Source organism: Pseudophryne corroboree, chromosome 5 (assembly GCF_028390025.1).
Source record: "Pseudophryne corroboree isolate aPseCor3 chromosome 5, aPseCor3.hap2, whole genome shotgun sequence".
In the NCBI taxonomy this organism is placed as follows: domain Eukaryota; kingdom Metazoa; phylum Chordata; class Amphibia; order Anura; family Myobatrachidae; genus Pseudophryne; species Pseudophryne corroboree.
The window spans coordinates 510,013,097-510,037,413 of NC_086448.1; the positions used below are offsets into that span (position 1 = coordinate 510,013,097).

General features: G+C 47.5%; 1 protein-coding gene across 1 annotated transcript in view; it reads left to right on the top strand.

Annotated features, from left to right (window-relative positions):
• The window catches only part of RIPK1 (receptor interacting serine/threonine kinase 1), a 266,027-nt gene that overhangs the window by 162,960 nt on the left and 78,750 nt on the right, over positions 1-24,317 (top strand). Inside the window, exons 8-9 of the mRNA XM_063923061.1 lie at positions 3,342-3,418; positions 20,164-20,254. Of these exons, the coding sequence (XP_063779131.1) occupies positions 3,342-3,418; positions 20,164-20,254 (168 nt within the window). The remainder of the gene's footprint in view (positions 1-3,341; positions 3,419-20,163; positions 20,255-24,317) is intronic.

A 24,317-nucleotide genomic window follows, 5' to 3' on the forward strand; every position in this document is an offset into this window, starting at 1 on the left:
TGCTGCAGGCACCACTCGAAACTGAGCTCTCAGTGCCTTGAGGCGGGGTTATAGAGGAGGCCCCAATGCATCCTGGGACAGTCAAAGCTTTGCCTGATGGTGCCTCTGGATCAAGATCCCACTGTACACCCCGATGTTTCCCTGTGGAAACCAATGTACCCCGCTGCAGAAATATGCATGTACAGATGTGTCCTTATACATCTTTGCTGCAGTCATGCCAAAAAGCCCCTCTTGGCACACCAGGTCGCGTGAGAATATTATAGCATCAGGCATCCTTTTTACTGCAATGCTGCTAGGATGCACAATGAGACTGTGCTGATTAATATGATATGCGACACTTGTATATCTGTGAGCGAATGAGTATCTGAATCTGTATATGAAGTGCTATAATGTAACAGCCACAGCTTTTTCCCAATACAGGTTCTCTTCTGCTCTATATACAGACTCAGTCACACACAATATATAAGTGTCATAAGTCAAATTAATCAGCAGTCTCCTCGTCCATCCTAGCCGTATAAGCAAAACCATCACCAATGAATCAGCATTTTCATCAAAAAAAGGACACCCGACGTTAGTAGAGTTGCACAGGACCTGGCGGATCACTCACGGGCATCTCGCATTGAGGCTGGATGTATGAGGACATGCAAACAGGGGTGTATCTAGGGGTCCGAGCGCCCCTGGCAAAGTAAGGGGCTGGCACCCTCCCACCCCCTACACACATTTGAAATAAGGTGTGAGTATTGGAAATGGGGCATGGTCTTGTGGGGGAAGGGCGTGGACACAATAGTACCCCAGTTAAAATTATGCCACACTGTAGTGTCCCTCATTCACATTACACCGCACAGTAGTGTCTCGTATTCACGTTACACCATCCCTACCCCTAACCTACCTTTCCCACAGCTTGACCCTAACCCGCCCCCCCCCCCCCCCCCAGCCTCTTCAGTGGTGCCTAACCCTAACCTATCCTTCCTAATCACCCTCCCACCCTCACAGCCTAACCCTTTCAATTCCACGTGGCTTGCTAGTAGAGACTTTGGCACCAACTTAATTTGAATTTTGGCATTCTGCATCGCTATCTATGTTGGGATGCCAGCATCAGCATTCCAAGCAGTTTCGGGATGCTGGCGTCAGTTTTCCGACCACCGGGATGCCAAACGCCGGCATCTTGATTGCATCTCAAATGAAATGCTAATGAGCTGCTGTGAGATGAGCCTCAAATGAACCCAGCCATTAACCAAAAACCATCAGTTGGATGGTAGAAGTACCTCCTGTTAGAAAAAACATCAGTGTGCCATCACTTCCAAGATAAAATGATCAATTATACAATTAACTGATATACATTTCCTTGAACATGGCCTTGAAATAGGTAAGATTTGTATTTTCTTTATTACACTCAACAAGTTAAAGTTTTCGCTTACTTATCGACATCTAACATGCATGAAAATCGTGTCGTTTTCCAGGTACTACAGTCCCTTCTCCCAAACACTGACACTTTTTTTATTATCTTCAACAACAAATAGATCTATAGCACTGTGTTATATGACAATTTCTGAGTACCTGGTGAGAGTCTGTTACTTCCGGCACGGCTCCCTTGCTGTCGTGAGCTCCCAGCAACAAGGGCTGCAGGGAGTTGTAGTTTATTTTGAGCCTGATTACAAGTGCGGTTCTACCGGACACCGGTGCCGCACCAGCAGTAACGGACTTTCACCAGGTACAGTCTGACAGTACTACTTTTCTACTCTTTGGCTGCGGGTGGCACCACCAGGCGACGCCACCTCCTGCACAGTTACTGCTCTTTGTTACCTAATGTCAAACTGTCAGGTCTGTTGGTATTTGTGTTCCCGGAGGGGGCACTAGTGGATTAGTGGTGGTAGAACGATGGAGGAAACGAGGAGGCCGTAGTAAGTTCCTGCGAATGTGCACAATGGTCTTTATTAATAATGCACACAGGAATGGTAACAGCAGGAATGCAGGATGATCAGCGTGGAACCAATATAGTCCCAGATGTAACTGAAAGTCAATGGAATTTAAGATTAATCGGCATGGAAGCCAATGGTAAACCTGACCTGCAGATATCGGCCTGGTAACTGATGGAGAGCTGGAACTTGCATATATCGGCCTGGAAACCATTGGTGAGCTGGAATCTGCACGTATCGTCCTGGAAACCGATTGTGGACTAGAACTTGTGGTTGTCGGCCTGGAAACTGATGGTAAACTTGGAGTTAGTAATTATCGGCCTGGAAAACGATGATGATTATGGAATATCGTCCTGAGAACCGATGATGAACTGGAACTGTGGATATCGGCCTGGAAACCGATGACAAACTGGAACTGTGGATATTGGCCTGGGAGACGATGATGGGCTGGAACTGTGGATATCGGCCTGGGAGACGATGATGGGTTGGAACTGTGGATATCGGCCTGGGAACCGATGACAAACTGGAACTGTGGATATCGGCCTGGGAGACGATGATGAACTGGAACTGTGGATATCGGCCTGGGAGCTGATGATGAACTGAAACTGTGGATATCGGCCTGGAAACCGATGCTGAACTCGGGTGTGTGGAACTACACAGCAGATGGTACAGCAAGGGTATGGCACGTAGTAATAGACAACAAGGATTTCCCAGTGCAGGGTGATTAGCACTGACACTGCAGCTAGCAGCTAACAAGCAAGTGAGGAGAAGTAATGCAGCACCTGGTGCAAGTCTCTGACTGCCAGACAATGCTGAAGCACAGGAAAGTGAAGCTGCAACCACTCAGGATGGCTGGTGCCTGTAGTTCCTCAGAAGAGCTGACACGGGGAAGTCTCAGGAGACTGAAGACGAGCCATGAGACGCTGTGCATAGGATGTAACCCGTTGTTCAAGACACTGGAGAGTAGTCTGAGCTTCCCCTATATTCCCCTTAGACAGCAAGAATTGGAGAATCAAGTCATGTGAGCGCTCCAGTGCTCAGGATAGATAGCACCAAGTCAGCTGACTGCAGGTGTCATGGCAGTGCCCATACTCCGGAGATGGTGGGAAAACTTCGGGGTACATGCTGCATGTCAAGCGGGGTACACACTGAAAAGAGTCTCTGCACATTGCAGGCAATTATGAAACATGCTGCCAGGCTGAGGATGTGAACTCCAGAGGCCAGCGCGTCAGAGCACCGGTAAGTGACCTGATGCAAAATGCGCATTCCTGACACTTTACTCCCAAATCAGAATCAGGGCCAGTCAATGTCACTTAGAAAATATTTTTCTATTAGAGATTATTTTACAGTTCTGTATGAAAAGTCAACATAACCATCTTCCTCTAAACAACATTCAAAATGCCTTGTATGTCATTTGTGTTTCAGATTGTGAAGAGACATTTAGGCCAATATATACTGTGAAATATGAGAAGGATATTGAAACAGATGTGGCTACAATGAAGGTAATAAAAGTATGCATGTTTATATTTTGCATATTTTATAATGTGCTCTTGCCATTATGTATGCCAGACAGTGGTGCAAGTAGAAATATTTTCTTATGGGTACTGTGTGACCAAAATGGGCGTGGTCATGTGTTGGGATGGGGCGTGGCCACACACTGCTAGTGGGAGTGGCTACATGATACTAGCGGCGTGGCCACATGACACAGCCCGTTTCTTCGGGGATTCTGGAGGCACAGCTAAAAATATATAGTAATGCCTCCAGTATAATAGAAATATATAGTGATACCTCCAGTGTAATAGAAATATATAGTAATGCCCCCAATTTAATAACAATATATAGTAATGCTTCCATTACAACAGGAAAATACAGGCACGGTCGCACTCCCAGTAACCCTGACAAAGTGGGAGGAGCCGTCATGCTGCCAAGCACCATGGTGTGTGGTAGGCGGTACTGCTTACCCGCTGCCAAATTCTTAAGGGTACTCCGTACCCGAGCGTACCTGAATACTTGCACCACTGATGACAGATAATATAGTTACAGTATGTTCTGCTGGAAGGTAGTTATTAGCAGTTGTAGTTGAGTTAATAGAAGAATCTTAAGATATGTTACTTATATTTGGGAGTTCCATTTGAGAGTTAAAAGTATGAACACCTTGGTGTTTTTTAACTTTTTTTATTTTCATAAATCTTGTTTATGAATTCTAATAATGGCCCTCATTCCGAGTTGATCGGTCGCAAGGCGAATTTAGCAGAGTTACACACGCTAAGCCGCCGCCTACTGGGAGTGTATCTTAGCATCTTAAAATTGCGACCGATGTATTCGCAATATTGCGATCACAAACTACTTAGCAGTTTTAGAGTAGCTCCACACTTACTCTGCCTGTGCGATCAGTTCAGTGCTTGTCGTTCCTGGTTTGACGTCACAAACACACCCAGCGTTCGCCCAACCACTCCCCCGTTTCTCCGGCCACTCCTGCGTTTTTTCCGGAAACGGTAGCGTTTTCAGCCACACGCCCATAAAACGCGTGTTTCCGCCCAGTAACACCCATTTCCTGTCAATCACATTACGATCGCCGGAGCGATGAAAAAGCCGTGAGTAAAAATACTATCTTCATTGTTAAATTACTTGGCGCAGTCGCAGTGCGAATATTGCGCATGCGTACTAAGCGGATTTTCATTGCGATGCGATGAAAAATACCGAGCGAACGACTCGGAATGAGGGCCAATGTGTTAGTGGAAGGTCATGAAATATGGAGTCACATAACACTGACATAAATTATAAAAAAGCTAAGCAATTACAACGTTAAATATAAAACTTGAAATAGAATCATTATGACATATACTTGTATTGTTTTAATTAATATACAGTGCATCCGGAAAGTATTCACAGCGCTTCACTTTTTCCACATTTTGTTATGTTACAGCCTTATTCCAAACTGGAATACATTTATTTTTCCCCTCAAAATTCTACACACAATACCCCATAATGACAACATGAAAAAAGTGTTTTTGAGATTTTTGCAAATTTAGTAAAAATAAGAAATCACATGCACATAAGTATTCACAGCCTTTGCTCAATACTTTGTTGATGCACCTTTGGCAGCAATTACAGCCTCAAGTCTTTTTAAATATGATGCCACAAGCTTGGCACACCTATCTTTGGGCAGTTTTGCCAAATCCTCTTTGCAGCACCTCTCAAGCTCCATCAGGTTGGATGGGAAGCGTCGGTGCACAGCTATTTTCAGATCTCTCCAGAGATGTTCAATCGGATACAAGTCTAGGTTGTGGCTGGGCCACTCAAGGACATTCACAGAGTTGTCCTGAAGCCACTCCTTTGATATCTTGGTTGTGTGCTTAGGGTCGTTGTCCTGCTGAAAGATGAACTGTCGCCCCAGTCTGAGGACAAGAGCGCTCTGGAGCAGGTTTTCATCCAGGATGTCTCTGTACATTGCTGCATTAATCTTTCCCTCTATCCTGACTAGTCTCCCAGTTCCTGTCACTGAAAAACATCCCCACAGCATGATGCTGCCAACACCATGCTTCACTGTAGGGCTGGTATGTGGAAACAGTGAAGCGCTGTGAATACTTTCCGAATGCTCTGCATACCTATATTCATAATACATTCCAGTATGTAGAATTAAAAACTCACTTTAGAAAACATATAAGAATATACTGTATATACTTAAGGTGCGTACAGACTGGGTGATATTTTAAACAATATCGCTAATTTTCACCCTTCTGAGCTATATTGTTTGTAATATCATCCAGTGTGCATGCACTATATTGTTAGTGATGCGCCCTCCCGCAGGTCGTTAACGATATAGTTGTCATCTGTGCATGCAGCTTAATTTGAACTACATCGTCCAAACCTGCATGTTCGGCCGGCTGCGGTGTGACGTCGCTAAACAATATCGTTAGTGATATCGTTTAGTGTGTACGGACTATATTAGCCGCCCGGTAGTGAAGGGATAACACTAGACGACATCATCTAGTGTGTACCCACCTATAGAACTATTGTTAAGTAATGTTGAGCAACATAAAGAAACTTGTAATTAATTTCCATTGCTTCCATACAGTATTCAGTAGACACATATCAGCTAATGTAACCTTTTGCAGTAAACTATCATCTCTTACATTGTAAAAACGTAATCTTAATGCCCATACTGTATAATCCTGGAATATCTGTCTTGGAGAATGTTGACTAGATGGTCTTATGATATTAAGAGAGCCTGTGCATCACTAAACTGCACTAACAGCTACTTTTTAATGGCTCCAAACATTCAACAGCTTTCTGAAGACAATATGCTCCACTGAACCTAAGGGCTGTAGTTAAAGAAAATCTAGATGTACGTAGCCATGTAGAAAGTAAAGACACCTAGGGGCATATGTATTAATTATTTGCAGCAATAAGGAATCATTATTTGCCAGGATGTATCTGTCACTAGGACAGGGGCTCCGATAGAAGCCCATACTAGATATCAGAAAGCAATAATGTGATCGCATTGAGGTGACATTACTTCCTGCCTTGCCCCCTCAGCAGCGCTACTTTGCATCCGAGGATTGAGCTCCAAGATTAGGACTTGGTTCCGAAATTACAAAGCTCTCCACTCAAAGTGCAATATCTTGCTTTAGAAAAGTATGAGCTGACTAGTCACCCACCCTCCTCCCTTGTCTTTATACTTACTGTAAACTGCATTTCTCTGACGTCCTAGTGGATGCTGGGAACTCCGTAAGGACCATGGGGAATAGCGGCTCCGCAGGAGACTGGGCACAAAAGTAAAGCTTTAGGACTACCTGGTGTGCACTGGCTCCTCCCCCTATGACCCTCCTCCAAGCCTCAGTTAGATTTTTGTGCCCGGCCGAGAAGGGTGCATTCTAGGAGGCTCTCCTGAGTTTCTTAGTAAAAGTTTAGTTTTAGGTTTTTTATTTTCAGTGAGACCTGCTGGCAACAGGCTCACTGCATCGAGGGACTAAGGGGAGAAGAAGCGAACCTGCCTGCTTGCAGCCAGCTTGGGCTTCTTGGCTACTGGACACCATTAGCTCCAGAGGGACCGAACACAGGCCCAGCCTCGGAGTCCGGTCCCAGAGCCGCGCCGCGCCGCCGGCCCCCTTACAGAGCCAGAAGCAAGAAGAGGTCCGGAAAATCGGCGGCAGAAGGCATCAGTCTTCACCAAGGTAGCGCACAGCACTGCAGCTGTGCGCCATTGCTCCTCAGGCACACTTCACACTCCGGTCACTGAGGGTGCAGGGCGCTGGGGGGGGGCGCCCTGAGCAGCAATAGAAACACCTTGGCTGGCGAAAATACATCACATATAACCCCAAGGGCTATATGGATGTATTTTAACCCCTGCCAGAATACAGCAAAAAGCGGGAGAAAAGTCAGCCGAGAAGGGGGCGGAGCCTATCTCCTCAGCACACGGGCGCCATTTTCCCTCACAGCTCCGCTGGAAGGACGTCTCCCTGACTCTCCCCTGCAGTCCTGCACTACAGAAAAGGGTAAAACAAGAGAGGGGGGCACTAATTAGGCGCAGTATAAATAAAACAGCAGCTATAAGGGGAAAAACACTTCTATAAGGTTATCCCTGTATATATATAGCGCTCTGGTGTGTGCTGGCATACTCTCCTTCTGTCTCCCCAAAGGGCTAGTGGGGTCCTGTCCTCTATCAGAGCATTCCCTGTGTGTGTGCTGTGTGTCGGTACGATTGTGTCGACATGTATGAGGAGGAAAATGGTGTGGAGGCGGAGCAATTGCCTGTAATTGAGATGTCACCCCCTAGGGAGTCGACACCTGAATGGCTGAGCTTATGGAAGGAATTACGTGACAGTGTCAGCTCTTTACAAAAGACGGTTGATGACATGAGACAGCCGGCTACTCAGCTCGTGCCTGTCTAGGCGTCTCAAAAGCCATCAGGGGCTCTAAAACGCCCGTTACCTCAGATGGCAGATACAGACACCGACACGGATACTGACTCCAGTGTCGACGATGAAGAGACGAATGTGACTTCCAGTAGGGCCACACGTTACATGATTGATGCTATGAAAAATGTTTTACATATTTCTGATAATACAAGAGTCACTAAAAAGGGTATTATGTTTGGTGAGAAAAAACTGCCTGTAGTTTTTCCTGCATCTGAGGAATTAAATGAAGTGTGTGATGAAGCGTGGGTTTCCCCGATAAAAAACTGATAATTCCTAAAAGGTTATTAGCATCATACCCCTTCCCGCCAGAGGATAGGGCACGTTGGGAAACACCCCCTAAGGTGGATAAAGCGCTCACACGTTTGTCAAAACAGGTGGCACTACCGTCTCCTGATACGGCCGCCCTTAAGGAACCTGCTGACAGAAAGCAGGAGAATATCCTAAAATGTATATACACTCACACGGGTGTTATACTGCGACCAGCAATCGCCTCAGCCTGGATGTGCAGTGCTGGGGTGGCTTGGTCGGATTCCCTGACTGACAATATTGATACCCTAGATAGGGACAGTATATTACTGACTATAGAGCATTTGAAAGATGCATTTCTATATATGCGTGATGCACAGAGGGATATTTGCCGACTGGCATCAAGAGTAAGTGCGCTGTCCATTTCTGCCAGAAGAGGGTTATGGACGAGGCAGTGGTCAGGTGATGCTGATTCCAAAAGGCATATGGAAGTATTGCCTTACAAAGGGGAGGCGTTATTTGGGGTAGGTCTATCAGACCTGGTGGCCACGGCAACTGCTGGGAAATCCACATTTTTACCCCAGGTAGCCTCTCAACATAAGAAGATGCCGTATTATCAGGCGCAGTCCTTTCGGCCCCATAAGGGCAAGCGGGCAAAAGGCTCCTCATTTCTGCCCCGTGGCAGAGGGAGAGGAAAAAGGCTGCAGCAAACAGCCAGTTCCCAGGAACAGAAGCCCTCTCCTGTTTCTGCCAAGTCCTCAGCATGACGCTGGGGCTTTACAAGCGGACTCAGGCACTCCCCTAAAGTCTGCTTTACCGACGTCTCCCTCCGACAGGGAGGCGGTATTGGAAGCCATTCACAAGCTGTATTCCCAGCAGGTGATAATCAAGATACCCCTCCTGCAACAGGGACAGGGGTATTATTCCACGCTGTTTGTGGTACCGAAGCCGGACGGCTCGGTGAGACCTATTTTAAATCTGAAATCCTTGAACACTTACATACACAGGTTCAAATTCAAGATGGAGTCACTCAGAGCGGTGATTGCGAACTTGGAAGAAGGGGATTATATGGTGTCTTTGGACATCAAGGAGGCTTACCTCCATGTCCCAATTTACCCTTCTAACCAAGGATACCTCAGGTTTGTGGTACAGAACTGTCACTATCAGTTTCAGACGCTGCCGTTTGGTTTGTCCATGGCACCCCGGGTCTTTACCAAGGTAATGGCCGAAATGATGATACTCCTTCGAAGGAAGGGAGTTTTAGTTATCCCGTACTTGGACGATCTCCTGATAAGGGCAAGATCCAGGGAACAATTGGTAGTCGGGGTAGCACTATCTCAAGTAGTGTTGCGGCAGCACGGTTGGATTCTCAATATTCCAAAATCGCAGCTGATCCCGACGACACGTCTTCTATTCCTAGGGATGATCCTGGACACAGTCCAAAAAAAGGTGTTTCTCCCGGAGGAGAAAGCCAGGGAGTTATCCGAACTAATCAGAAACCTCCTAAAACCAGGCCAAGTGTCAGTGCATCAATGCACAAGGGTCCTGGGAAAAATGGTGGCTTCCTACGAAGCAATCCCTTTCGGCAGATTCCACGCAAGAACTTTCCAGTGGGACCTGCTGGACAAATGGTTCGGATCGCATCTTCAGATGCATCAGCGGATAACCCTGTCACCAAAGACAAGGGTGTCTCTCCTGTGGTGGTTGCAGAGTGCTCATCTTCTAGAGGGCCGCAGGTTCGGCATTCAGGACTGGGTCCTGGTGACCACGGATGCCAGCCTGCGAGGCTGGGGAGCAGTCACACAGGGAAGAAATTTCCAGGGCTTGTGGTCAAGCCTGGAGACATCACTTCACATAAATATCCTGGAGCTGAGGGCCATTTACAATGCCCTAAGCCAAGCAAGACCTCTGCTTCAAGGTCAGCCGGTGCTGATCCAGTCGGACAACATCACGGCAGTCGCCCACGTGAACAGACAGGGCGGCACAAGAAGCAGGAGGGCAATGGCAGAAGCTGCAAGGATTCTTCGCTGGGCGGAAAATCATGTGATAGCACTGTCAGCAGTGTTCATTCCGGGAGTGGACAACTGGGAAGCAGACTTCCTCAGCAGGCACGACCTCCACCCGGGAGAGTGGGGACTTCACCCAGAAGTCTTCCACATGATTGTAAACCGTTGGAAAAAACCAAAGGTGGACATGATGGCGTCCCGCCTCAACAAAAAATTGGACAGGTATTGCGCCAGGTCAAGGGACCCTCAGGCAATAGCTGTGGACGCTCTGGTAACACCATGGGTGTACCAGTCAGCAGGGCCGTAACTACGTGTGTGCCAAGGGGGCTTGGCACACAGCGCAGTTGCCCTGGGGGCGCACGGCCAGCGGCATGTAATGAGTCAAATTGACTCATTACATGCCGCCTCTGTGACTGCGCCGTGCGCCGCGCTGGAGGAGAGAAGACAGGAGCGCCGGGCAGCGGAGGAGGAGGGAGGGGGAGCAGAGAGCCGCAGCAGCGCTATTTGATTGGTAGTAAGCGCTGCTGCAGCATCCCCCTCTCCTTCTGTATTGGCTGCCTGGCGCTGCTGTGGATGCATCCCAGCATCCACAGCAGCGCCAGGCAGCCAATACAGAAGGAGAGGGGGATGCTGCAGCAGCGCTTACTACCAATCAAATAGCGCTGCTGCGGCTCTCTGCTCCCCCCTCCCTCCTCCTCCTTCTCAACTGACTTCACACTGCACGGAGAGGGAGCTGCACAAGGAGCCTGTCAGCGGGGAGAAGGTAAGTATGTCCCTCCCTCCCTCTCTCTCTCCCTCTCTCTCTCTCTCCCTCTCTCTCTCTCTCCCTCTCTCTCTCTCTCTCTCTCTCTCTCTCTCCTGCAATGTGTAAAAAGGGGTCCCATCTGCTGCAATGTGTAAAAAGGGGTCCCATCTGCTGCAATGTGTAAAAAGGGGTCCCATCTGCCGCAATGTGTAAAAAGGGGTCCCGTCTGCCGCAATGTGTAAAAAGGGGTCTCGTCTGCCGCAATGTGTAAAAAGGGGTCCCGTCTGCCGCAATGTGTAAAAAGTGGTCCCGGCTGCCGCAATGTGTAAAAAGTGGTCCCGGCTGCCGCAATGTGTAAAAAGTGGTCCCGGCTGCCGCAATGTGTAAAAAGTGGTCCCGGCTGCCGCAATGTGTAAAAAGTGGTCCCGGCTGCCGCAATGTGTAAAAAGGGGGCCCGGCTGCCGCAATGTGTAAAAAGGGGTCTGGCTGCCGCAATGTGTAAAAAGGGGGACTGGCTGCCGTAATGTGTAAAAAGGGGTCCTGGCTGCCGCAATGTGTAAAAAGTGGTCCTGGCTGCCGCAATGTGTAAAAAGTGGTCCTGGCTGCCGCAATGTGTAAAAAGGGGGCCTGGCTGCCGCAATGTGTAAAAAGGGGTCTGGCTGCCGCAATGTGTAAAAAGGGGTCTGGCTGCCGCAATGTGTAAAAAGTGGTCCTGGCTGCCGCAATGTGTAAAAAGTGGTCCTGGCTGCCGCAATGTGTAAAAAGTGGTCCTGGCTGCCGCAATGTGTAAAAAGGGGGCCTGGCTGCCGCAATGTGTAAAAAGGGGTCTGGCTGCCGCAATGTGTAAAAAGTGGTCCTGTCTGCCGCAATGTGTAAAAAGGGGGACTGGCTGCCGTAATGTGTAAAAAGGGGTCCTGGCTGCCGCAATGTGTAAAAAGTGGGACTGGCTGCCGCAATGTGTAAAAAGGGGGACTGGCTGCCGTAATGTGTAAAAAGGGGTCCTGGCTGCCGCAATGTGTAAAAAGGGGGACTGGCTGCCGCAATGTGTAAAAAGGGGGACTGGCTGCCGCAATGTGTAAAAAGGGGGACGCTGTCTATTGTAATGTATAAAAGGGGCTCTACCTGGTGTAGTGGCGCTACTGTGCAGCGTAATTTGAATAATGGAGACTACTGTGCACCGTAGTGTGAATTGCTATTATTTTGTTGCCACGCCCCTTCCCGTGAAGCCACGCCCCTATATATTTTTTGCGCATATCTTGTACGGGGAGGGGGGGCGCCAATGTCAGTTCTTGCACACAGCGCTAAAATGCCTAGTTACGGCACTGCCAGTCAGTGTATGTGTTTCCCTCCTCTGCCTCTCATACCCAAGGTACTGAGAATTATAAGACGGAGAGGAGTAAGAACTATACTCGTGGCTCCGGATTGGCCAAGAAGGACTTGGTACCCGGAACTTCAAGAGATGCTCACAGAGGACCCGTGGCCTCTACCTCTAAGAAGGGACCTGCTCCAGCAAGGACCCTGTCTGTTCCAAGACTTACCGCGGCTGCGTTTGACGGCATGGCGGTTGAACGCCGGATCCTGAAGGAAAAAGGCATTCCGGAAGAAGTCATTCCTACCCTGATCAAAGCCAGGAAGGATGTGACCGCAAAGCATTATCACCGCATTTGGCGGAAATATGTTGCGTGGTGCGAGGCCAGGAAGGCCCCAACGGAGGAATTTCAACTGGGTCGATTCCTGCATTTCCTGCAAACAGGAGTGTCTATGGGCCTAAAATTAGGATCCATTAAGGTTCAGATTTCGGCCCTGTCGATTTTCTTCCAGAAAGAACTGGCTTCAGTTCCTGAAGTTCAGACGTTTGTCAAGGGGGTGCTGCATATACAGCCTCCTTTTGTGCCTCCAGTGGCACCTTGGGATCTCAATGTAGTTTTGGGGTTCCTAAAATCACATTGGTTTGAACCGCTTAAATCTGTGGATTTGAAATATCTCACATGGAAAGTGGTCATGCTGTTGGCCCTGGCTTCGGCCAGGCGCGTGTCAGAATTGGCGGCTTTATCTTATAAAAGCCCTTACCTGATTTTTCATACGGACAGGGCAGAATTGAGGACTCGTCCACAATTTCTCCCTAAGGTGGTTTCAGCGTTTCACCTGAACCAGCCTATTGTGGTACCTGCGGCTACTAGGGACTTGGAGGACTCCAAGTTGCTGGACGTTGTCAGGGCCCTGAAAATATATGTTTCCAGGACGGCTGGAGTCAGAAAATCTGACTCCCTGTTTATCCTGTATGCACCCAACAAGCTGGGTGCTCCTGCTTCTAAGCAGACTATTGCTCGTTGGATTTGTAGTACAATTCAGCTTGCACATTCTGTGGCAGGCCTGCCACAGCAAAAATCTGTAAAAGCCCATTCCACAAGGAAGGTGGGCTCATCTTGGGCGGCTGCCCGAGGGGTCTCGGCTTTACAACTTTGCCGAGCAGCTACTTGGTCAGGGGCAAACACGTTTGCTAAATTCTACAAATTTGATACCCTGGCTGAGGAGGACCTGGAGTTCTCTCATTCGGTGATGCAGAGTCATCCGCACTCTCCCGCCCGTTTGGGAGCTTTGGTATAATCCCCATGGTCCTTACGGAGTTCCCAGCATCCACTAGGACGTCAGAGAAAATAAGAATTTACTTACCGATAATTCTATTTCTCGTAGTCCGTAGTGGATGCTGGGCGTCCATCCCAAGTGCGGATTGTCTGCAATACTTGTACATAGTTATTGTTAACTAAATCGGGTTATTGTTGTTGTGAGCCATCTTTCCAGAGGCTCCTCTGTTATCATGCTGTTAACTGGGTTCAGATCACAAGTTGTACGGTGTGATTGGTGTGGCTGGTATGAGTCTTACACGGGATTCAAAATCCTTCCTTATTGTGTACGCTCGTCCGGGCACAGTATCCTAACTGAGGCTTGGAGGAGGGTCATAGGGGGAGGAGCCAGTGCACACCAGGTAGTCCTAAAGCTTTACTTTTGTGCCCAGTCTCCTGCGGAGCCGCTATTCCTCGTGGTCCTTACGGAGTTCCCAGCATCCACTACGGACTACGAGAAATAGAATTATCGGTAAGTAAATTCTTATTTTTTCTCAGCCTAGAAGGCCCTGCAGACATGGCGCTGTTGTGTAAACTTCAAAAGTTGCCAATAGGGATGGAGCACTTGAAGCATTGCCATTGCAAAAAAGGTGAAATATGAAAGGCAAACAAATAACTAGAGCACTTCTGTGGGGCAAAAGGTTAACTAGGGCACTACTATGGGGCATAGCATTAACTAGGACACTATTATGGGGTATAACATTAATTAGGGCACTGCTATGTGGCATAACATTAACTAGGGCACTACTGTGGGCATAACATTAACTAGGGCACTATAATGGGGTATATCATTAATTAGGGCACTACAATGGGGCATAATATTAACTAGAGCACTACTATGGGATATAACATTAACTACAATTAGGTCACTACTTTGGGGCATAATATTAACTAGAGCACTTTTTTGTAGCATAAAATAAACACCCGTTGCAGAGGTGTCTCCTAGAAGTATTGGTGCTGGAGCCTAATTATATTAATATATTGTGTACAAATATGGTAATGATACTTTTGCATTTACAACTAAGGGGTGTATTCAATAGATGTTGGATCCTTTCTGACGGAAAGGATCCAATATCTCAGTATAAAACGAGCTGCCAAATCCAACCGGATTTGTCCATTCCCGACAATGCCAACTCGACTTTCTGCAGCGGGGTACACTGGGATTCCACAGGGAATACATCGGGGTGTAGAGTTGGATCTTGATCCGAGGCACCAACAGGCTAAATCTTTGACTGTTCCCAGGATGCACTGCACCGCCTCCTCTATTACCCTGCCTTCGGGCACTGGAGCTCAGTTTGTAAGCTGGTGCCTTCAGAGTAGGTCACTAAGAGGTGGGGCTGCGCTAGGCAGCCCTGAAAAGAGCTTTTTAAGCAGACTTCAAGGGCCGCAGCACTGTTTATTTTATTCTGACATTCTGTGCTGCGGCTTCATCACCTCCCCAGCAGCGCTGCATTCTCCCACGGCCGGGTTCCCGGGTACTTGCAGCAAAGGCACACCGATCATCAGGCACACCACCGCTGACACTCTCCAGGATTCTGTGGCTGCACATCAGGGAGGAGGTAAGAGATGCCGGTAAACCGCGGTCCCAGGAGATGGACCGCGCCGCTGGCGTGGACACTGTACTGCACAGGGACCCCACTATATACACCAGAGCAGGGAGCACAGGTCGGATTTACTAAAATCACTTTTACATAGGCTCCAGAGTACCCGGTGGTGAGGACCAGCATATGGGATAAGGCGCTGACCTGTAGCCCCTCCCCCAGCTCCGGGCGCCATCTACTGCTGGTGTTTCCGCCCTGGAGCTGCATTTCACTCTCCACACAGGGCAGGAAATCTGCGGACACTTCTGCATCATGCAATGCTGGCACCAAGGATTTACCTGAGTGGGAAGTTTTAGCTGATGGTTCAGGCACTGGGTGCCATACACCTCCCAGTCAACCCGCAGCGCCTGTGTTCAATCAGGACCTACCTTGGGCAGCTTTCTCAAGCCATTTCTTCCTCACAATAAACTAATATTTCGGATAATTCTTCTGATGAGGATGGGGAATATACTGATCCATCAGACACTGATACACTCACTTCTGATAAGGAATCTATAACCCAGGTTGATGTTCCTGACCTAGTGGAGGCTATTAAGCTGATTCTCCAAATAGATGATGAAATCGAGCCCACTACTGCATCTAAGAAACCTGATAAGTTCAAACGTCAGAAGGTTACTAAAGTAGTATTACCACATTCTGACCACTTAATTGCCATATGTCAGGAATCCTGGTCATCTCCAGGAAAGAAATTTTCCGTGTCTAAAAAGATGCTAGCTCGTTATCCTATCCCTGCGGAGTTGAGTAACAAGTGGGAAACTCCACCGCCGGTGGACTCTCATGTCGCCAGTCTTGTGGTGTCATCTACTCTGCCTGTCACCACTGTCACCTCACTGAAAGAACTGACGGATAAGCGCGTGGAGGGTTGCCTGAAGTCTATTTACTCTCTTACCGGTGCTGTACATAGACCCACTATGGCAACCTCCTGGGCTGAGAAAGGAATTGAAGCATGGGTTTAGGCAATTGAGGATGAGCTGCCTCAGGATTTTTCTGACACTGCCAGACAATATCTGTCTTATATTACTACAGTCTCCCACTATATTCAAGAGGAGGCCTCTGAGGCAGGTGTTATGGCGGCCAAGGCGTCTACTTTGTCTATCCTGGCTCGCCGAATTCTGTGGTTGAGGTCCTGGAAGGTGGACCTGGACTCCAAAAAGACCTTGGGAGGTGCTCCCTTTTAAGGGAGACATCCTATTTGGGGAGGATCTGAACAAGATTGTGACTGACTTGGCGACTGCTCAGACTGCATTTCTCCCAGGTACTAATCCTTCTGCTACGAAGACTAAGAGTACCCCTTTTCATTCCTTTTGACCTCAAGGGAAAGCAAAAGGCCAGGCGTACCCGAGACAGGCTCGTGCTTCCAAAACCACTGAGCCCAAACCTAAAAAATCCTGTGCCTGCTGCATGATGGGGAGGACCTCCCCCTGGGGGACCCCAGGGTGGGAGGTTGACTTCTGCAGTTCGCCCAGGCCTGGTTAAAGACCACTTTGGACGCCTGGGTGCGGGAATTTGTCTCTCACGGGTACGCAATCTATTTCAGGAGACATCACCGTCGCCAGTTCTGCTCAACGGTTATCCCTTCGGATCCGTTGAAAGCGCAAGCTCTACACTTGGTTGTACAATCCCTCCTCGACACAGGAGTGGTAGAGCCGGTACCTCTGTCCCAGAGAGGCAGGGGATACTATTCGACCCTGTTTCTAGTTCTGAAGCCAAATGGGTCCTTTCGGCCTATACTCAACCTCAAATCGTTGAACAAATTTGTGAGTGTCCAAATTCCATATGGAAACTCTGCGCTCTATTGTACTGGCCATGGAACCCAAGACTATATGATATCCCTGGACATACAGGATGCTTACCTGCACATGCCTATTGCCTTATCACATCAGCAATATCTGCGGTTTGCTATTGGTAACCTACATTATCAATTCCAGGCCCTGCCATTTGGACTGGCCTCGGCCCCTCGGATCTTCACCAAGAATCAGGATCCTGCCGTATCTGGATGACTTGCTGACCCTGGCGAACTCCCAAGATATTCTCCTCAGTCATCTGGAATTGACGGACCAATTCCTACAAGCCAACGGGTGGCTCATCAACTGGAAAAAGCCCTCGTTGGTCCCTGCTCGGAGCATGGTGCACCTGGGTGCACTACTAGACACACACAGCCAGAGATTGTTGCTGTCTCTAGAGAAAATCCTGAAACTTCAGGGCAGGATCAGATACTTCCTCTCTCGCCCAAGAGTGTCGATACCCTTGGCGATGCAAGTACTAAGCATCATGGTGTCGGCATTCGACATGGTAGCGTAGGCTCAATTTAATTCCCGCCCTCTGCAGAGGTTAATCCTTTCCAAGTGGGACGGCCTGCCTCATCGGATCAGGTCTCAAATGACTCCGGAGGTTCGTCTGTCACTGAGCTGGTGGCTACAGGACCAACAGTTGAACAGGGGCCGTCCCTTCTGGATCTCCAACTGGGTCCTCCTGACAACGGACGCCAGTCTGTGAGGTTGGGGTATGGAGTTGGAGCAACACTCTCTCCAGGGTTGGTGGACCAGGAAGGAATCTCTACTCCTGATAAACATTCTGGAATTGCGGGCAGTGTTCAATGCGTTGACACTGGCCCTGCCTCTGGTACAGAACAGACCTGTTCAAGTAAAATCAGACAACGCTACCATGGTGGTGTACATAAATCATCAAGGCGGCACTCGAAGCCACATGGCAATGTTGGAAGTATCAAAAATCCTCCATTGGGCAGAACGCCATCTGCCGGCAATATCGGCAGAGTTCATTCCCGGAGTCCTCAACTGGGAAGCAGATTTCCTCAGTCATCAGGACGTTCATGCCGGAGAGTGGAGTCTTCATCCAGAAGTCTTTCAACTCCTAGTGGACAAATGGAGCCTACCAGATGTAGACCTGATGGTGTCTCGACACAATCACTAGGTTCCGGTCTTTGGATCAAGGACAAGGGATCCTCAAGCAGCATTCATGGACGCACTGGCAATTCCATGGAACTTTCGGCTGCCGTACGTGTTCCCTCCATTGTCTCTTCTACCCAGGATACTACGGAAGTTCAAGCAAGAGAGAGGAATGCTATTTCTAGTCACTCCAGTGTGGCCTAGACGGCATTGGTTCTCAGACCTGCAGGGTCTATTGACAGAGCATCCACTTCTACTTCCTCAATGCCCAGACTTCCTCGTTCAGGTTCCATGTGTCTATCCGGACCTGGACAGACTGGCTTTGACAGGGTGGCTCTTGAAGCTTCACTCCTGAGGGCCAAGGGATTCTCTGAGGTAGTTATTCAAACTAAAGTGGTATCTTCTTTCTATCTTAACCAAGAGATTGTGGTTCCGGTTCTTATCTCTTCTGGCTTGTCTTCCAAACAGCGGTCTTTGGATGTGGTACAGGCTCTCCGTATCTACGAGGGGGGACTGTCTCTATCAGGAGGTCAGATACCCTGTTTTTACTGTTTGGTTTTCACAGACGTGGCTGGCCTGCGAATAAGCAAACCTTGACCAGATGGATTAGAATGGTGATTGCACAAGCCTATGCGCAGGCTGGACTCCCAGCTCCTGCTGCTACCAAAGCCCATTCTACTCGGTCTGTTGGACCTTCTTGGGTCGCCCGCCGTGGCTCGTCCACTGAACAATTGTGCAAGGCGGCTAAATAGTCCTCAATGAACACGTTCATTAGGTTCTATGCCTTTGATACATCCGCCTCCCAGGATGCTTCCTTTGGACACCGGGTTCTTGTGCCCGCTACGGTGCATCCCCTCCCATGAGGAACTGCTTTAGGACATCCCCAATGTTTCCCTGTAGAATCCCAGTGTACCCCGCTGCAGAAAAGGAGATTATGGTAGATTTACCATAGTTAAATCTTTCTACGAGGTACACTGGATTCCACAGGGCGCCCACCCTGATGCACTTAGTTTCTTTGGGTTTGTATGGCATTAGCCGCTGGTCCTTTCTCCTGTCGTGAGAATGTGGTTCTATGTGACTAACATCTGCCGTCTCTTTTACCTGCTGCTGCATTGGACTGGTTAACGAAACTGAGCTCCAGTGCCCAGAGGCGGGGTTATAGAGGAGGTAGTGCAGTGCAATGCATCCTGGGAACAGTCAAAGCTTTAGCCAGTTGGTGCATTGGATCAAGAGCCAACTCTACACCCCAATGTATTCCCTGTGGAATCCAGTGTACCTCGCAGAAAGAGATTTAACTATGGTAAGTCTACCATAAATCTCCTTGTTTTTTTTAAGTCGGATTGACATTGTCTGAAACGGGGCTAAAACCTGACTGATTTGCCCGCGTTTCCGAGAAAAAAACGTGGATCCTTGGCTATTCCGCTGATCCACATGTTTTCCGACAAGTCGGAATTCCCGCCTTGTGAGAAAAACTGAGGGAGGATTGAATAGGTCGGAATACCTTCCTACCTTAAAAGTCGGACACTGTCGTCTTTCCGACAAGACGGCAGTTTCCGACTGAAGTTGAATACACCCCTAAACCTGTCACATCTCTACTCACTTGTTACTCCTAACATACCTGGTACAAATCTTATGATGCGTCTCACTGAACATATGAACTTAAATGCATTTTTTTCTTGTGTCTTTTTCTACATATGCTCAGGACACAAATGCTCCCAACATTACATGAGCCCCATTGTGTCCATTTCAATGCAATTGCAAGACTTCCTCGCCTCTATGATTGCCTTTGTATATCTCTTATTTTTCTCCCTGCTCCTTGTACATTTCTCAACCTCTCATAAGCCCTGTAGAGTGCCCATTAATCTCTCTACACCAGAGCTGGCCAAACCAGTCCTCCAGATCTACCAACAGTTCACATTTTCCAGACTACCTAGCTGGTGCACAGGTGTAGTCATTCCTAACTGACAATTCTACAGATCTCGAGGAGGCCTAGAAAACATGAACCGTTGGTAGATCTCGAGGACCAGTTTGGCCAGCCCTGCTCTACACCAACAACCTTTTATTTATACTGTGTCTTCTTGTGTTGTATGTAATCATTAATGATTTAGGTTACAGTTAAAATAACCCGTGAATTAACTCTATAACCACTATTGTACAACACTTTGGTGATTTCATCGGTGCTCCTTTTCTGTTTTCAGCGTTTGTACCCAAATCCAGATAAACTTGTTCAAAGACTGGCATCCTTACAGATAGATTGTGATGCAGAACTTCCCAGTATGCCATCGAGAGGTAAATAATCACCTTTCTCATATGAGTAAAGCGGACCATACATCATGTGGGTGATTACCTATTGCTGATCCGATCTACAGATCAGTGATCAACAGTGGCAATCTGCCGACATCAGTGAGCAGCGATCCGTGGAATCAGAAAAAAACGGCATATGAAAAATTCCCAACTCGCCAATCCTGATAATTTGTTGGGCAGAATCGGCGAATTGAGAATTTCAAACATGCTGGATTTCCCCGATCCCCGAACCAAGGCATCAGTAGAATAGGGAATTGCCCCGATTCACCCCTGATGTATGGGCCCCTTTATATGCTGTTTGTGAACAAGTAAAAAGAAACAAAGAGGGTATATGTAATTGGGTGGTAATCATTTACAAGGCGAAACCAACCTGGTTTTGCCTTGTAAATGATTGCCGCTTTAAAAATACAGCCTCTCTCAGGCGACATCTCGCACCTCCGGCAAACTCAGACCCTTTTACATATAACCCGGTATCTTGGCTGCAATCTTAGGTACTAGATAAATAGTACTCCCTATCTAGTAATATCACTACCAAAGCTGTACAGAGGAAAAACAGAAAATATGTCATTGCTAGAATGATTCCTGAGGACAAATGTTATGTTATATATGATATAGATGTTAGATGTGTAGATATTAACAAGAGTCATTTCAACAACCAAGGCAGATAAGTGGTAAAGATTTTGTAGAACTGGATGAGGGGCCTAATTCAGACCTGATCGTAGCAGCAAATTTGTTAGCAGATGGGCAAAACCATGGTGGTCATTCCGAGTTGTTCGCTCACTAGCCATTTTTAGCATCCGTGCAAACGCTATGCCACTGGGAGTGTATTTTAGCTTAGCAGAAGTGCGAACGAAAGGATCGCAGAGCAGCGGCAAAGTTTTTATGTGCAGTTTTAGAGTAGCTCAATACCTACTCAGCGCTTGCGATGACTGCAGACTGTTCAGTTCCTGTTTTGACGTCACAAACACGCCCTGCGTTCGCCCAGCCACGCCTGAATTTTTCCTGGCACGCCTGCGTTTTTTCGAACACTCCCTGAAAACGGTCAGTTGCCACCCAGAAACGCCCACTTCATGTCAATCACTCTGCGGCCAGCAGTGCGACTGAAAATCTTTGCTAGACTCTGTGTGAAACTACATCGTTCGTTGTAATATTACTTCATGCATGCGCACTGCGCTGCATACGCATGCGCAGAAGTGCCATTTGTTTGCCTCAAGTCGGCACAGCGAACGAATGCAGCTAGCGATCAACTCGGAATCACCCCCCAATGTGCACTGCAGGGGGGTAGATATAACATGTGCAGAGAGAGTTAGATTTGGGTGGGTTATATTGTTTCTGTGCAGGGTAAATACTGGCTGCTTTATTTTTACACTGCTATTCAGATTTCAGTTTGAACACACCCCGCCCAAATCTAACTCTGCACGTGTTATATCTGCCCTTCCCCCTGCAGTACACATGGGCTCTCATTCCTAGTTGATCGCTCGCTAGCTGTTTTTAGCAGCTGTGCAAACGCATAGTCGCCGCCCACGGGAGAGTGTATTTTTGCTTTGCAAGTGTGCGAACGCCTGTGCCGCTGAGCTCTGCAAAAACATTTTCTGCAGTTTGAGTAGGCCTGAACTTACTCAGCCCTTGCGATCACTTGCATTCTTTTTGGTGCCGGAATTGACGTCACACATCCGCCCTCCAAACACCCTGACACGCCTGCGTTTTCCCTACCACTCCCAGAAAACGGTCAGTTGACACCCATAAACACCCTCTTTCTGTCAATCTTCTTGCGATCGGCTGTGCCTATGGATTCTTCGTTAAATCCATAGCTCAGCAACGATCCGCATTGTATTCCGTACGACGCGTGTGCGCATTCCGGTGCATAAGCATGCGCAGTAGAGACCTGATCGCAGCACAGCGAAAAATCGGCACCGTGTGATCAATTCGGAATGACCCCCATGGTTTCTCTAGCATCCATAACGGGAGAAGAATAAAGCATTTGGGTTGTCTTTTTTAGGAACTAAAGTGTCAATAGGGAAATGCTTGAATAAACAGGTAAGTCTTGAGTCTGTTTTTGAAGGCTTCTAAAGTGGGGGCCTCTCGCACTGTGTAGGGCAGCAAGTTCCATAGAGTCGGAGCTCAAAGCTCGACCCCCAGATTAATTCAGGTAGGCTCTAGGTACTGCTAAGAGTCCTTCATCTACAGATAACAGTAATTAAGAGGAGCAGTAAGGAATCAGAAGCTGTTTCAGGTTCCTTGGGCCCTGGTCATTCTAGGGCTTTGAAAGTCTGTAAACCAATCTTGAAACAGATTCGCCATCTTACAGGCAGCCAGTGAAGGGAGTAGAGAATGGATGTTATGTGACTGGAATGGGATTGGTTGGTTAATAGCCTGGCAGCTGCATCTTGTACCAGCTGCAAGCGTTGCAATTCTTTTGCTGGGAGACCCAGGTAGAGGGCATTGCATTAGGCTAGGCATGATGATACAAATTTATGTAGGACTTTAGGCAGATCATCTGATGGAATTAAGAACTTGTTTATGGCTATGTTCCTCAGATAAAAGAATGAGAATTTTGATTGTGTTTGGTACCTAATGTTTAAGTGTCAAGCCACTATCCAGGACAACCCCAAGATTCCGCATATGTTCAGTGTTTTGTAATTCTGAACCCAAAGCGTAAGTCCAGTTTGTTGGCAGTGCTTCATTCTTATCCTCTGACCTTAGATACACAGATAGTAGTGAATTGGATATAAGGCGCTCCTCTGTGTATACAATCTTTCACTAGAGTCACAGAAAAAGCAACAATAAAATACTGCTGTGTATAACGATATACGTTCCTGTAAATGGCTTGTACCTTCCGCATATATAGAGTGGATCAATTCATGTCCTGTGTGATACTCCTCTTCTGCTCAAATTCCCCCTCAGGATAACCATGGAATAGAGGAGATAGAGAAAAAATAGTGCACAAACGTTTTATTTTAAAACACATAAAACAGACATGAACATATAGAAACACTCTTAAAAAATCCAAATAACGTCCACAGTAAAAAGAAGAACACACAAAATGCAGAGAAGAATCCATGACTACAGAGGGAGAAACGGATTGGCGGAGAGTGGAATCACATGCTATGCTAATGATGGAGGAGATGGTCTCTATGGATACCACCCTACACAATATGGGGGCGGCCATATACGAACAGGTGTTTTACATTATCATTATGAAGGAGGTCATTCCATTGGCGGACTTGCAGTTAAAAGCTGTGGAATGTAATAAGGGACACACTTACCTTGAAAAAGGGCCTGAAATAGGCCAGAAACGCGTTGGTATAGTGCGGAGAATTACCCAGGTGTTGGCCGGTGGAGTGACTATCAGATCCAGGGAGCTGATTACCCGGGAGGCTTTCTGAAACATATAACAACTATGCGATTTGAGAACATATCAGGTTCTCATAACATCCGGTAATTTCAATACCTGTGCCTTCACTAGGATTCTTCTCTGCATTTTGTGTGTTCTTCTTTTTACTGTGGACGTTATTTGGTTTTTTAAGAGTGTTTCTATATGTACATGTCTGTTTTATGTGTTTTAAAATAAAACGTTTGTGCACTATTTTTGCTCTATCTCCTCTATTCCATGGTTGTCCTGAGGGGGAATTTGAGCAGAAGAGGAGTATCACACAGGATATGAATTGATCCACTCTATATATGCGGAAGATACAAGCCATTTACAGGAACGTATATCGTTATACACAGCAGTATTTTATTGTTGCTTTTTCTGTGACTCTAGTGAAAGATTGTATACACAGAGGAGCGCCTTATACCAATTCACTACTATCTGTGTATCTATTGTTTATTTATGGGAGTGAGGAAGACTCCTTTATTGTGTATGTGGTTTAGGCGGCACCTATTGCGCACCAAGTTGAAGCCAGTTCTCTGTCTATAGCTATTGTTTATCCTCTGACCTATCATAAGAACCTCTGTTTTATCAGCATTCAGTCGCAATCGGCTGGCACTCCTCATCCACTCCTTTGGGGTATGCTTACTAAAAGTCACACTTCGCCTATAAATTCAC